This window comes from Camelina sativa, chromosome 4 (genome assembly GCF_030686135.1).
Source record: "Camelina sativa cultivar CO46 ecotype springtype chromosome 4, ASM3068613v1".
NCBI lineage: Eukaryota > Viridiplantae > Streptophyta > Magnoliopsida > Brassicales > Brassicaceae > Camelina > Camelina sativa.
In genome coordinates, this window is record NC_141883.1 from 1,835,554 (window position 1) to 1,850,270 (window position 14,717).

At 43.4% G+C, this 14,717-nt stretch overlaps 1 protein-coding gene across 1 annotated transcript; it reads left to right on the forward strand.

The window, feature by feature from the left end:
* The first annotated feature begins 1,347 nt into the window (after positions 1–1,347).
* LOC109132418 (uncharacterized) lies at positions 1,348–3,708 on the forward strand. The gene is made up of 5 exons (XM_087509719.1): positions 1,348–1,488; positions 1,641–1,883; positions 2,024–2,473; positions 2,550–2,627; positions 2,733–3,708. The coding sequence occupies exons 4-5, from the start codon at positions 2,582–2,584 to the stop codon at positions 3,146–3,148; spliced, it is 462 nt and encodes a 153-aa protein (XP_087365845.1). The 5' UTR covers positions 1,348–1,488; positions 1,641–1,883; positions 2,024–2,473; positions 2,550–2,581; the 3' UTR covers positions 3,149–3,708.
* The last annotated feature ends 11,009 nt before the right edge of the window (positions 3,709–14,717 follow it).

A 14,717-nucleotide genomic window follows, 5' to 3' on the forward strand; every position in this document is an offset into this window, starting at 1 on the left:
ATATTCGGCTAAGAAATCGGATCTATGAGAAATTCACTTTTTTTTTTGTTAAAATAAAGTCAAAAATCGATTATTTATGATTAGATCTATAGGTTTTGGCATTTTGGGTATAAATATACTGGAAATCAAATAAAAATTAAGTAAAAAACGAAAAAAATCAAACTGGTTTGTGTTTGTTGGCGCAATCAAAGGAAGAAGAAGATAAAATACCTATTCTACCTCGGTTAAAGATTAACGATTATAATGTAGTTGCTGAGATTCGATCCTAAGACCTAGAACTCGATTTAAAAGACTTAAACCACTGCACTACCAAACTTATCTGGAATTTAAGTCCAAATATAAAACATATATCTACTAAAATTTGATATAATCCCTAAAACTAGTTCCCGATTAAACCCTGTGTAATCTCTGATTAATAGATTAATCGCTAGGCCTATTCGCTAGGCCTACCTCGACCGCCCGACTAGCACCTAGAGATTTTTATAACATGGGTTGGGATATACATAATGGAAGATTTTTACCATTACATGGCCTCCTTTCAGGAGTTGCAAGAAAGCCCTAGCTCAGAATTTATTATCTACTCCCTCTTTATTAATATAGAAGATGTTTTAGGAATTTATCTTGTATCACAAAGATTGACTTTCTATATTTTTTTTAATTAATGTTATGACATTGTAGATTTCAAGACTCATTAATTGAGAATTTAAAATTTGGATGAACTACTATGGTTAATAGTTATGAGAATATGTTTTTATAAATAAAAATACATTTATGACTAAACATTAATTGTTTTTGTAATCTATTTGATAATCTTAAAAAATTATCCTTTGTAATAAAGATGGATTAAATTTTTATATGTACATTAGATTTGATGTTAATTTTGTATTTAAATGAAAAGAAAGGAAAAAAAAGAGAAATAAATCTGGTTTAATAAATATGTAAAGGTACTATTTCAAATCACGAGATAATAGAAGAATCTACTTTAATTAAAATAATATCATAAGATAATATCTAACAATAATTTCATGTGAATTATGTTTATTAAAATATAGAAATACATTTTAGGAATATATGGCATATGTGATAAAAAGACAAAATAAATATTAGAATGTTTTCTATCTTACAGCTATTTTTGCTTAAGATAATTTGCTTTACAAAATTATGTTTCTTAGATATAGTAACATACTTTAATCAAATCAAATAGTTAATGATGTATTAAAAGTTCTTTTAAAAAAACACATGTCAAAAAGAGGTATATATACCATAAGTTAAATTTTTAGAGAAGGTTATCAACAAATTTAAAATATTATGTAAGATATTGAGTCCTTGTTGCCTATATATAGTGCCACCAACATCACTTAATTATTTCCAACGATCTCTCTAGAATATTTATACTCTCTCTCTCTCCAAAAATATTAATGAAGCCCTCTAACCGTGTTTTTTCAGCCATTCTCCTGATCTCTTTTATCGTTTTTGCTGCCACTACAGGTTCAATACTCATATCATGTTATAGTATCTAACTTATCATACATACAAATATGTGAATTTAGTTGTTATATCATAATGAGTATACATTTTTATTATAGACATTAATTAATAAGTACTAACACACATATGCAAATGTGTATTTATATTTATAGAGATGGGTTTGCGGATAGAATATGCAAAACACAGAGCAACAATTTCTCATGTGTGTGCTTAAGCAAAAACAATTATGCCATCATCTGCCAAGTAGTCGAACAATTTGAAGACGGTCAATGCGAATCGACGGAGTCTTGCCTCATTGTTTCTGCACCAAAGCCTGTTAAAGATCATCATAATATTATCAAGAACCAATTATATTTAGAACTTCTCACTTTAATAATTGCTATGTGGCTGTTGGAGTATGTATATCTTGAATTTACTTCTTAGGTTTTGTTTTTTTTTTTTATTTTGAGTAAAAAGAAAAAAAAATTACAAGCAAATTAAAATACACGATCATTTTCGATTTTGTACGGTAATCAGTTGAATTTTTCTTGTTTAGGTCAAAGAGTAAAATCAAACAGTTTCCACTATTCGTAACCCGAAAAAAAAAAACCTCTCTCTCGTCGTCTCTCCTCGCCGAAACCCTAGTTCCCATTCTCCGTCGTCATCGTTGCCCAAAGCCACCGCCGACGATCTTATCTCCGTTCTCTGACCATCCTACGCCGCGTCGTCCCTTAACCAGATCATATCTCGAGATATCAATTCGTGTCTCAGATTCCTCGTCCCTTTCAAACCGGATAAGCCTAAACCCGATTTCGGGCGATGTTCGCTTCGTACTGGACTCTGTTCAGGTAAAATCGAAGCCGTTGAGAGGCTGAGCAAGGTTGAAGATGAAAATTCTCTTATCTGGTGGCCACTGGAGCCGATACTGGAGCTTGCTCGTCTCGTTGTTGATTCCGGTGGTGATCCCGGTTCAATCCAGCGAGCTCTCGATCCCAAAATGATCCCGGTTTGTTTTTTGTTCGTTAGATTGTGGATATTGCTGAATTGAATTGGTTTAATTAAACTCGGTTTACGTCTTGTAGGTTCCTGATGTTGAACGATCAAAAAAAAATAAATGTCAGCTCACAAGAACTCCATATGGTCGTCATTTTATAGCAGAGGTTAAAAGCTATTTTTTAAATCATTATTGGTGTTTTTATAATCTCATGGTGTTATGATCTGATCTGCTGTTAAGTTTTTAGCTTCTTCATCCTCTGGTTTTTTAGAAGGTGCAAAGGATGGCCGAGTATTAGTATTAGACCGAGTTGGAGTAGCTGATCTCGCTGAACCGTTAGACGTGGTAGTGGTTCGTGGAGCCGACGAGGTAGTGGTTCGCGGAGCCGCCATGGAGGTAGTAGCACGTGCAGCAGTTAAGGTGGCACGTGAGGTGGGTGTTGAGGATCTAGAGGTTGAAGCTTTGGTGGTCACAGGCCTTGTTGTAGAGGTGGTTGGAGTTATAGACCTTCTTGTCGGTGTGGAAGGTCTGCTCGCTGACCTTGAGCTACCAGAGGATGATGGTCGCCTGAGTCCAGCTACAGAAGAAGAGCTCGTTTGGGGCTTATTATGGTTCACTGAGACGATCTCTTCACGACAGTTCCCTAACTACATAAACAGAACCCAACAAGAACTTCAATGCTTATAATGACAAAGACAAACGTAAGCTTGGACCAGAGACATATTAATGTTCATACCCGAGATTTAAGAGCCGTGGGGCGAGAGGTGGGAGCATCGAGCTGATTCATTACGTTTCTATGCGACTCTTTCTCGAACTGTGGTGTGCCTGGCGGAGTTAGAAGCCTGAACAAGAGACAAGAACATCAGACCAATCATCCATGGAAGGAGACATTAAATTACACTCTACCACTAAGCTCAGGTGATGTGCAACAAATAATCATGAAAAATAATGAAATTGTCTCTCTATGTAAATTGAACCATAGCTTGGCGTAAAAATTTCAAGAAAGAAGCTATACGATTATCTCGTTACTAAGATGAGCGACATTGCCCCTAATTTGGCAGCTTTGATTGGAGAAATGGTTGGTGCTCGTTTGATTTCACATGCTGGAAGTCTGACTAACCTTGCTAAATGCCCATCATCCACCCTCCAGATTCTTGGGATGCAAAACATAACAAACCCTGTATTGTATTTTTATTTTTTGAGTAATGTCGGTTGCGTTTCGTTTTCTTAGTGAACTTTGGATAATTTTTGTTTTGGTCTGGAAACGATGCAATCACATGATTACTTCGAAAAAATATCATTCGAAGTGCATTCAAAATCTCCCATGCTATGTGAAAAGATTAAATGGTAAAATTAGTATGTTGGATGACGTTTACAACCGTGGAGTCTCCATTTCACAAAATACTACAACTGCTAATAATAGACTATTAGTTGTGCTTGTAGAGTATATAGACTATTAGTGTGTGCCAGTTGTCAAAAAAAAAAGACTATTAGTTGTGTGCCTATACAACATTAGTTGTACTGTTGGAGCGGTTACTAAGAGGGGTACTAGTGCAGGCTCTAGTTGTTCCGCATGTGGCGGGGTGCAGCTGTGGGCTGCGGATGTTGAGGACTTTCCATCTTATGTTAGGAGGATGGAACAGTGGTAGATGACCGGTGCGAGATTCTTCGCGAGAGGTATCGAGCCTAGAGAGGCAGATAGATGGACATATGTAGTTGGAGCAGATATTTCTCTGTTTGGTGGGTAATCCAGTTGGATATTAGAAGTTGTGTGGGTAGGTGTAACATTGTAATGTTATACTCGTACCACGGAAAGTACCTTTGGTCGAAAGATGTTTATAGTCTTTAAGGATTGTTGCTCCTGAAGGGATGGTGGTTTTCCCAGAATACCGATAGCTCGAGGGGCTGTGGGCTCCGAGAGTAGCAGAGGGGATGATGTTCTCCTGAGGGATGATTAGTTCCTCTGATACCGAGATCTTGAGGATTATGGTTCAAGAGTGAGACGGTATAACTCAAAGACGGAGGTCTGAGAGTTAGATCGGTATGGCTAGAAGGTTGCGGCCTAAGGGTGGAAAAGTTGGGAGCAAGCAATGCATAGGACGTGAGTATAAACATAACGACTGAATGTAGACCTCGAGAGAGTGCTGGTTGTTTAATCTCGGGTAATGGATGTGTTGTCCAGTGGGTCAGGGTTTTATGTCCGGAGCGGTCATGAATGTGTGGCTGTTGCAACAGGATTTGTGCGGCCGGTGGTGCTGGAGTCCCGGGAAGGGGAGTTGCAGCAGGTATGAGCCGGGAAAGGCATGTTTGCCAGATACATAAGTTCACGAGAAGCCTTCATGACAGGATAAACTAATCGTTACGACGATGTTAGATGAAGTTCATTGGAGATGGACAGGGTTGCTAGATTTAAGGTTTTGGTAAGCTTGTATGAGGGAATAAGTCAAGTGGTTTGAGTTAGCGACCTGCAAAGCATTTGATGCGGTGAATCAGAATATGCGAACGTATGGTACTTGTTTGTTTTATTACGCTCGTATTGATGATTTGCTGTGAAGAATTGCCAAGCAGAAAAGATATTTTTGGAATAAGCTATCTTATGGAAGTTTCCTTAAGAGACAAGTTACTAGAGGCTCTTGGACAGGCAAGAGGGGTTGATATTCGGGTGGTGGTGAGTTGATGTCGGCATACTTGATTATTAGTCTAGTAGAGCTGAGGAAGTGACCAAAGGGTTTGTTGAGCAGGGGATTCATTCATCTTATCATTTAACTGTGGGGAGCGTCGGTGTTGTTCGTCAAGTAGAAGGACGAGGTAGGGGGTTTATGAGATCGTGGTAATGACTTTTGGATTGACTAACGCGCCAGCAACGTTTATGAGATTTATGAACAACGTGTTTCAGGAGTTTCTGGACGTGTCTATCATCATTTTTATCGACGATATCCTGGTATATTCTAAGAGTCCTGAAGAACATGCAGTGCATTTGAGGGCAGTTCTGGAGAAGCTGTGGGAGAAAAGATTGTTTGCTAAGTTGAGCAAGTGCAGTTTTTGGCAGCGTGAGATGGGTTTTTTTGGGTCATATTGTTTCTGCAGAGAGAGTTTCTATAGATCAGGAGAAGATTCAGGCTATCAAAGATTGGCCTAGACCGCAGAATGCCACAGAGATCAGGATTTTCCTTGGGTTCGCAGGTTATTACAGGAGATTTATGCAGGGATTTGCAAGCAAGGTACGTCCGATGACTAGATTGACAGAGAAGGATGTTCCTTTTGTTTGGTCACAGGAGTGTGAGACGGGTTTTGCAAGCCTTAAGGAGATGTTGACCACTACGCTAGTGTTGGCTTTGCCTGAGCAGAGAGAACCCTATGTGGTTTATACTGATGCATCCAGAGTTGGTTTGGGGTGTGTGTTGATGCAGCATGGGAAGGTGATTGCCTACGCTTCGCGGCGGAAGCATGAGGACAACTATCCTAATCACGATTTGGAGATGGCTGCTGTAGTTTTTGCCCTAACGATTTGGAGATCTTATCTTTATGGTACAAAGGTACAGATGTTTACAAATCATAAGAGCCTGAAGTATATATTCACTCAGCCTGAGTTGAATTTGAGGTAGAGGTGGTGGATGGAGCTTGTGGCAGATTATGATTTGGAGATAGCTTAACACCCTGGTAAGGCTAACTCGGTTGCAGATGCTCTGAGTCGGAAGAGGGTAGCTTCGGCTCAGGAGCAGGATATGGAGTCTCTGGTAGGAGAGGTCAGTGCATTGAGTCTGTGTGCTGTTTCATAGGAGCCGTTGGGTTTGGTGGCAGCTTATAGAGCAGATCTGTTGAGCAGAGTGCGGTTGGCTTAGGAGAAGGATTTGGGGCTGGTGAATGCCTCAAAGGATGTGGGTTCAGAGTACCATTTCTCAGATAATGGTACTATCTTGGTGCACGACCGAATTTGTGTGCCCAAGAATGAGGAGTTGAGGCAGGAGATCCTGAGAGAGGCTCATGCGAGCAAGTTTTCTATTCATCCAGGAGCGACTAAGATGTACCGTGATCTCAAGAGGTACTATCACTGGGTCAGGATGAAGAAGGATGTAACTAGTTGGGTCGCGAGGTGCGATGTGTGTCAGCTAGTGAAGGCTGAGCATCAGGTTCTAGGAGGGTTACTGAAGAGTCTTACCATTCCAGAGTGGAAGTAGGATATGATTACTATGGACTTAGTGGTGGGTTTGCCAGTGTCCAGGATGTTTGATGCTATTTGGGTCGTTGTGGACCGGTTGACTAAGTTGGCACATTTTCTGGCCATTAAGAAGACTGATGGAGCAGCGGTTTTGGCTAAAAAATATGTGAAGGAGATAGTCGGCTTGCACGGGGTGCCAGCGAGCATTGTGTCTGATAGGGATTCTAAGTTCACTTCGGTGTTCTGGAGAGCGTTTCAGGCAGAGATGGGCACTAAGGTGCATATGAGTACAATTTATCATCCCCAGACAGATGGACAGTCGGAGAGGACAATCCAGTCGTTGGAGGATTTGCTGAGAATGTGTGTGTTGGATTGGAGAGGCCATTGGGCAGATCACTTGAGTTTGGTAGAGTTTGCTTACAATAACAGTTACCAGGCGAGTATTGGGATGGCTCCTTATGAAGCTTTGTATGGGAGGCTGTGTTGTACACCGTTATGCTGGACTCAGGTGGGGGAGAGGAGCATTTACGGGGCAGATTTTGTTCAGGAGACCTCAGAGAAGATTCGGGTTCTCAAGCTGAACATGAAGGAAGTTCAGGATTGGCAGAGGAGTTATGCCGATAGGAGGAGGAGAGATCTTGGGTTTCAGGTAGGAGACAGAGTGTACCTCAAGATGGCCATGTTGCGGAGTCCGAACAGGTCATTAACTGAGATTAAGTTGAGTCCGAGGTATATGGGTCCGTTCAGAGTGATTGAGTGGGTGGGACCGGCGGCATATAGACTGGAGTTACTTGAGGTTATGCATGCTTTCCACAAGGTTTTCCATGTGTCTATGTTGCGGAAGTGTCTCCGTGAGGATGATCAGTTGTTAGCTAAGATATCTGAGGATCTTCAGCCTAACATGACTTTGGAGGCGAGACCATTGAGGGTGCTTGAGAGGAGGATCAAGAAACTTCAGAAGAAGAAGATTCCTTTGATGAGAGTCTTTTGGGACTGTGATGTTTTTGAGGAGCAGACTTGGGAGCCAGAGGCGAGGATGAAGGCAAGGTTCAATAAGTGGTTCGAGAAGCAGGTCGCGACTTGAACTTGTCTAGCCTGGCCCCAGTTGTAGTCCGTGGCTGGAGCGTGAATGGAGTATTCCAGCCCATCTCTCTTGTTTACTTGGTCGCTTAGGGGTGGTTGGTTTTGCGACTAAGTAACAAGATGAGGTGGTGTGTGGGATATGAAGTTCCGCGGAGCTGGTATCCGAAAAGGAAAGTTTCCAAAAGTGGAATGTTCTAAAAATAGTAAGTTTTACGTGAGTTAGAATTTAACCATTTTTAGTGGTTGTGAGCCTTGGAGGGGCTTGTGTGGCATTCGTGGGGGACTTTTGAGTCATTTTGCTTGTGTGTGGCAGTCTTTTGAGACATTGTGTGGCCTTTGTGGCGGGCTTTTTAGCCAATTGTGTGGCCTTTGTGGCGGGCTGTTTAGCCAATTGTGTGGCCTTTGTGGCGGGCTGTTTAGCCAATGTGCCTGTTTAGGTGGTCCTTCGGGATGTATGGTCTTTGTGATGGTCCTTCGGGATGTGTGGCCTATTGAGGCGATCCTTCGGGATGTATGCTCTTCGTGACAGTCCTTTGGGACAAGTGGTCTTCATGACGGTCCTTAGGGACGAGTGGTCTTTGTGACGGTCCTTCAGGACAAGTGGCCTTGGTGGCGGTCATGTTTAGGACATTTGTTTGGCCTTTGTGGCGGTCCTGTTTAGGACATTTGTTTGGCCTTTGTGGCGGTCCTGTTTAGGGCATTTGTTTGGCCTAGGTGGCAGTCCTGTTTAGGACATTTGTTTGGCCTTTGTGGCGATCTTGTTTAGGACATTTCTTTGGCCTTTGTGGCGGCCCTAGTGCCAGAGAGATGATCCATGTGTGGTCATGAGGTATTCCAGTGAGGGGATATGTGGTTGGTAGGACATTGTGTTGTTTTACGCGAGCCACGGGGAGGAAACCTGGATAGGGATAGGGCTCAGACGTGTTCAAAATTGTTTGCTCGCGAATCTTGGGGGACTTTAGTTTTCCTAGTACTACCATATTCGGAGACTTTGTAGCTTGAGAATATGGTTTGTATATCGACTTCGGATGACGATCCATGGGCGCGCTGTAGGGTGGCAACCCGAGAGACGAATATTGGACTTCCATATATATTACGGCATGCGGGCTTAGGCCCGATAAGGAACCAATATTATGGCATGCAAGCTTAGGCCTGATGAGGAGCCAATAAAAACTCAAGGTTTAGGTCTGTGAGTAAAGGAAAGTCCAAAAGTCGAGATCAAATAATGCCTATAACGTGAGCCTATCGCCTAGAGGTGACCTTTCGTAGATCGGTCGGAGGAGTGCGGACTATGGAGATGGTTGTGCGGGAGTCCTTGGCTCATGGTTGTTCGAGATTCGAGGACGAATCTATGTTGGTGGGGGAGAATTATAACATCCGCGAACCGAAATCCTAGATTAGTGCGGACGAGTTTTTGTTAAACACTACGTTTTCGGTTTGGGAAAACCCTTAACTCGGGTGTTTTGTCTCATTCGACGAGTTTAGCCATTTCTGAGAGAAAAGAAGAGAGGAAAAGAGTTCTAAGTGTTCGTTGTGAGATTTTGGGAGTTTGAGGCTGTTCATGTAGATATCTGTAGCTGGAATCGTTGAAGGGGTTTCCAGGAAGTGTTTTCTTGCTTGTTTGAGGTTCAGATTCGTCTTGGCAAAGGTAAGTGCAGGACCATGGTTTATCTAAGCTGGAGATTTCTCTGATCTACTTGTTTATGTGTTGTTAGGCGTGTTAGTATGTTATTTGGGACGTTAGAAAGCTTTCTTGTGGCTTGGGATCGAGTTTTGTGGTTGTAGGAACGAAGATCCGGCGAGAAGCTTCATGGGAAACTGATGCTTGGCATGTGCATCGGTCGATGCAAGTGCGAGGACGGCGCATAAAACCTTAGGGTTTTCGTGCTATGTCGAGCATACGTCGGTCGATGCAATGGGAGTATCGGTCGATGCAAATGAACCTTGCATCGGTCGAAACAACCCCAACTGGTGTCGGTCGATGCATGCTTGGTGTCGGTCGATGCAGAGTCCTGGTTTGTTATTGTTGATTGTTGATTGTTGGTTGATGGTTAGAGATGTCTCTATTGCTTGTGTGTATAGCCCAGTAGATGAGATGATTGCCTTACTGAGTGTTTATGAAATACTCATGCATTGCAATTTGTGTTTGTTGTGCAGGTAAAGGCAAAGTGTGATCGTGAAATCAAGGCAATGAAGAGGAGGATGTTCTGGGGACTCGATTGGTTGTTATCTGGCATTGCTAGGTTGCTAGAGTTGGGTCATTAGAAACATTGCTAGGTTTCTGGTTCTATGATTCCTGTTGGTTGAAATATTGGATATTGTTATGTTATAATATTGGTTTTATTATTGGATATTGGTATTGGTTATTTCCGCTGTTGGTTGAGATTGTGGCTAGTGGGTATGGGACCACTAGTTGTAATTTATTTATTATTATTATTATTATTATTATTATTATTATTATTATTATTATTATTATTATTATTATTATTATTATTATTATTATTATTATTACTATTATTATTATTATTATTATTATTATTATTATTATTATTATTATTATTATTATTATTATTTATTATTTATGTATTAAAAAAATGGGTTAGGTCGTTTCAGGAGTAATGAAGCTATGGGTAGCTCCAAAATCAAACAAAACATGAGACCCGCCTACCAACAAGGTCCCTACACAAACCTCATGTGTTGAGAACCTAACATTCTATCACAAACAAAAAAGCATAAAATCTGAACTATTAAATTGACCAAGTTCGAGTCTCAGAAGTTATACATGTGATCGCTCCTGCACTGGTACCACCGGTCTCCACAGTTGAGTACACCCGCAACATCGTCTCGATCCATCCCACTGGCTGCACACCCAGCTGGACTCCTGGCTGTACTCCAGCCTGCACGGCTGCTACTGCCATCTGCTGCAACTTGTGACAACGAGGCTTGATATGCCCCGTCTCCCTGCAGTGGTAACACACTCGGGTATCTGCCCGCTGCTCAACTCTCTGCGGATAGTGGCCACCTTGTGGTCCATGCTACCACACCCAAAGCATCCCGCACCAACGGACCCCAATCTCTGCATAACATCATACTTCCGCTTCTGTCACTGCACAGGCTTGCCGCCCTTGCTAAGAACAGAATGTGGCTGGGTCCGCTTTGGCTGCGCCGGAGGACTGACCACCACCACCTGTGACCTCTACCAGCTCTGCTCTCCTAGTCGAATTTCTCACCCTGCATCGAGTCCTCAGGTCGTCACGCAGAGCCAACAAGAACCTCTGCACCTGAGTCGACTATGGTTCGAAAGCCTGATCTGCATACACCACAAGCTGACTGAACTCCGTGTCCAGCTCACGCGCCGTACGGTTCCCCTGGGTCAACCCTAAGAACCTCGCCTCCATGCGATCAAGTGCCTCCTGTGAAAAATACTTGGGGTTAAAGTCCCCCACAAAATCCATCCAAGTCATATCCCGTTGCACCCTCCGTGTTGTCACCGACCTCCACCACACACGTGCATCTCCTGACATGTAATGCACTGCCAAATCCACCCTATACTGGTCGGAACACCGGAGCGACTGGAAAATATCCTCCATCCGTCCCTCCACTCATCTGCCAAACTCGGATTTGTGCCTCCCGCAAAGGATCTCGCACCCACCTGCCGTAACTGCACTAACATCTGAACATACTGTGCATCCACTATCCCGGCCCCCGGCTGCAAACCTGCCTGCATTCCAGCCACAGGTTGCACCACTGGAACCTGCCCACCAACCACTGGTGGCACCCCTAGAACCTGCCCACCAACCACTGGCGGCACCTCTGGAACCTGCCCAACAACCACTGGTGGTACTACTGGAACCTGCCCACCAACCACTGGCGGCACTACTGCTGGAAGCCATACCAAAACCTGAGCTAGCAATCCCATCAGGATATCCTCCCGACCTGGAGCACCCTCCGCTGCAACCCCCACACCCGGGAAACACCGGCACCGACACCAAGCCCACCCGCTCCGCCGATACCATCAGCAGCATGGTCTCCAGACACTCTAGGATGAACCTGTGACTCTGCCACCTCCTCACTGGCCATGCTCTGGGTCACACTCAGACTGGCCTCGGGAACCTGTCCCCATCCACGACCACACCCACGACCATGACCATGACAACGACCACCCCCGCGACCAGTAGCTCCCTCACCTCTAGCCATCTTTACCACCATGAACAGAAGGCTAAACAAAAACTACACAAGGAACACAACTCACCGTGGAATAACAAAGCAGGTTCGAAGAAGATGTTCTAGGACATCATGCCACACACAATTGACTAACTCACATAATCAACTCAAACATGAAATCCTAAACACCAACAGCAAAAGCAACAGTAAACCCTATACCTAGAACCGAAAGGGCGGATAACCAAACAGTTCCATTAACCAAATAAAATCCAACAATGAAATAATCCAATAACCAGTCAAGTAGATAACAAATTCCAACATCCTACAATGTTCTATTAACTCAACTCTAGCAACGTAACAATAGCTAGACCACAATCAATCAAGCCTCTAGAACATGCTCCTCCTCATCGTCTGGATTCCACGATCACACTTTGCCTTTACCTGCACCCCAAACATAAATTGAGATGCATGAGTATTGTCATAAACACTCAGTGAGGCAATCCTCTCATCTACTGGGCTATACACACAAGCAACTGAGATTCTCTTGTTAAGGCAAACAACAAGCACAAACAACACATGAAACCAGGAAAAACAAGTGTCGGATAAGGTATGTGTCGACCAACACCGACGCTGACACATCCATGGTGTCGACCTACACCGCCTTTGCAGACGTGATATGCACGAAGCCGAACGTCAAACCTCCGAACACGAAACCAACCAACCCAAGCAAGCAAAATACTACAAACAACATAGAACAACCAAAACAAAAGAGATCTCAGGCTTAGATCAGCCATGGTCAAGCACTCACCTTTTTTGCAGAAAGATTTGGATCAAAAACTGAAACAACCTGACCCGTTTTTTTAAAAAATAATAATAATATAATCATAATTAATCACTCCATAATACTTAATTAAACCATCAAACCATAACCATCACTAAACCAGCAATAACCATTATGCACAACGGAAACATATCAATAATAGAACCAATATATCATCAACACAATATCATTCCTAACCATTCTATCCAACAACCTAACATAACTCTCCAAGGTTCTAACAGAAACAATATATCCAACAACACACAAACGAGACCCTAGATCATCCCCTCCTCATCGCCATGATTCCACGTCACATACCTGCACACCACAAACAAAAATTGAGATGCGTAATTTTATCACAAATACTTAGTGAGGCAATCCTCCCATCTACGGTGCTATATACACAAGCAACTCAGATTCCAATTTTTAATAAACAACAAATAAACACAACAAACCAGGAGCACACACACTGGTGTCGATCGACACTGGCTCCAACCTGGTGTCGACCGACACCCACCTGGTGTCGACTGAACTCTAAAGCCAGCTCCCGCACTGACCGAGTCCCATGAGATAACTGACCTCCTCCACAAAGACAGAAGTCGACTGAACTCTAAAGCCAGCTCCGGCACTGACCGAGTCCCATGAGATAACTGTAGGAACTGCACCTCCAATCGGCCTAACGCCTCTCTCGGAAAATACCTGCGGTTGAACTCCTCCACAAAGTCAGCCCAAGTCATCTCCCTCTGAACTCTCCTAGCAGCCACTGATCTCCATCACAACTAACCATCACCAATAAGGTTGTGGACCCCTATGTCAACCCAAAACTCCGCAGGACATCTGAGAGAATGGAAGTTACGTTCCACTCTCTTCCTCCACTCATCTGCAATAGTAGGATCAGTACCTCCCGAAAACCGCTCAGTACTGATGTAGTTCATCTCCCTCAACATATTGACATAACGAGAATGAACTCCTACATCCGCAGCCACTGGCTGCGGCACCCCTGCCGCCACTGGTGGTAGTACATGAGCCTGAGCCGGTACCACTCTCGGTATCCGCTCCAACAGCTGTGTCAGCAAGCCCGCCAGGTCAACACCTCCTACAGGGGCTCCACCTGCTAGGACTTCCACACCGGGAACCCTAGCACCACCGGCCACTCGAGCACCGACACCGCCCACACTGACCTCCTCGGCGCCTACGGTCCTATCAGTACCACCACCGGCCACACTCTTGGACCCCTATTGGAAGTCCTACGACTCGGCAACACCTTCAGCTGCCACACTCTGCTCAACAGACTCACTAACTATTGAAACTCTGCCCTTACCACGACCAAGACCGCGTCCCCGACCACGTGCGCGTCCACGACCAGCAACAACTCCACCCTTAACCATCATCACTATCCAGAACAGAAAGCTAAGCACACATATCAAAACCGCACACACAACAAACATCTTACCGTGGAATCTCACTGAAGGCTCGAAGAGGATGATTGATATATCATGGTTTTTATGGTTTTTAACCATGATATTAGGAGTCTTTTAGAGTCTTTTGATTTGTTTTGTAGGATGTTTTAGAATCTTAACAGGTTTTCTAGGATTTTGGCATGAAAGGAGCAAAATGGAGCAATTAGAAGGGATTTTGGAGCAATTAGAAGGGATTTTGGAGTAATTCAGCTAAGGAAGAGAACTTGGAGCCGAGGAAGGATGAGAGCTTTTGGGAGAGAGATCTGAACTGCTTTGAGAGAAGAATTCATAAACACCCTCTTTACTCTTTTAATTTCCATTGCTTTTTATTTTTATTTTTTTCAACCTAACATTAATTAAATTAAAATAAAACTCCTAGATTGGTTGCCAAAACAGGAGGAACGAGCTAAACAATCCGCCTTCACATTGAATGAGCTAAACAAGGAGGCACTAAGCACCTGTAACTCATCAAGAAGCGTAGAGAAAGCCGGCCACTCCTCCGGAGCTTGCACCCGCGAAATTAACTCTGCAGAGTCCGTCTCGAACCTCTGGCAATCTAAGCCACTGGAA

What these genes read in the sequence shown, in the direction of transcription:
- LOC109132418 (XM_087509719.1), top strand. Translation starts at nt 2,582, where the DNA reads ATGTCAGCTCACAAGAACTCCATATGGTCGTCATTTTATAGCAGAG. An exon ending in GTCGTCATTTTATAGCAGAG is followed by an intron (nt 2,628 to 2,732) that starts GTTAAAAGCTAT and finishes CTGGTTTTTTAG; the next exon opens with AAGGTGCAAAGGATGGCCGA.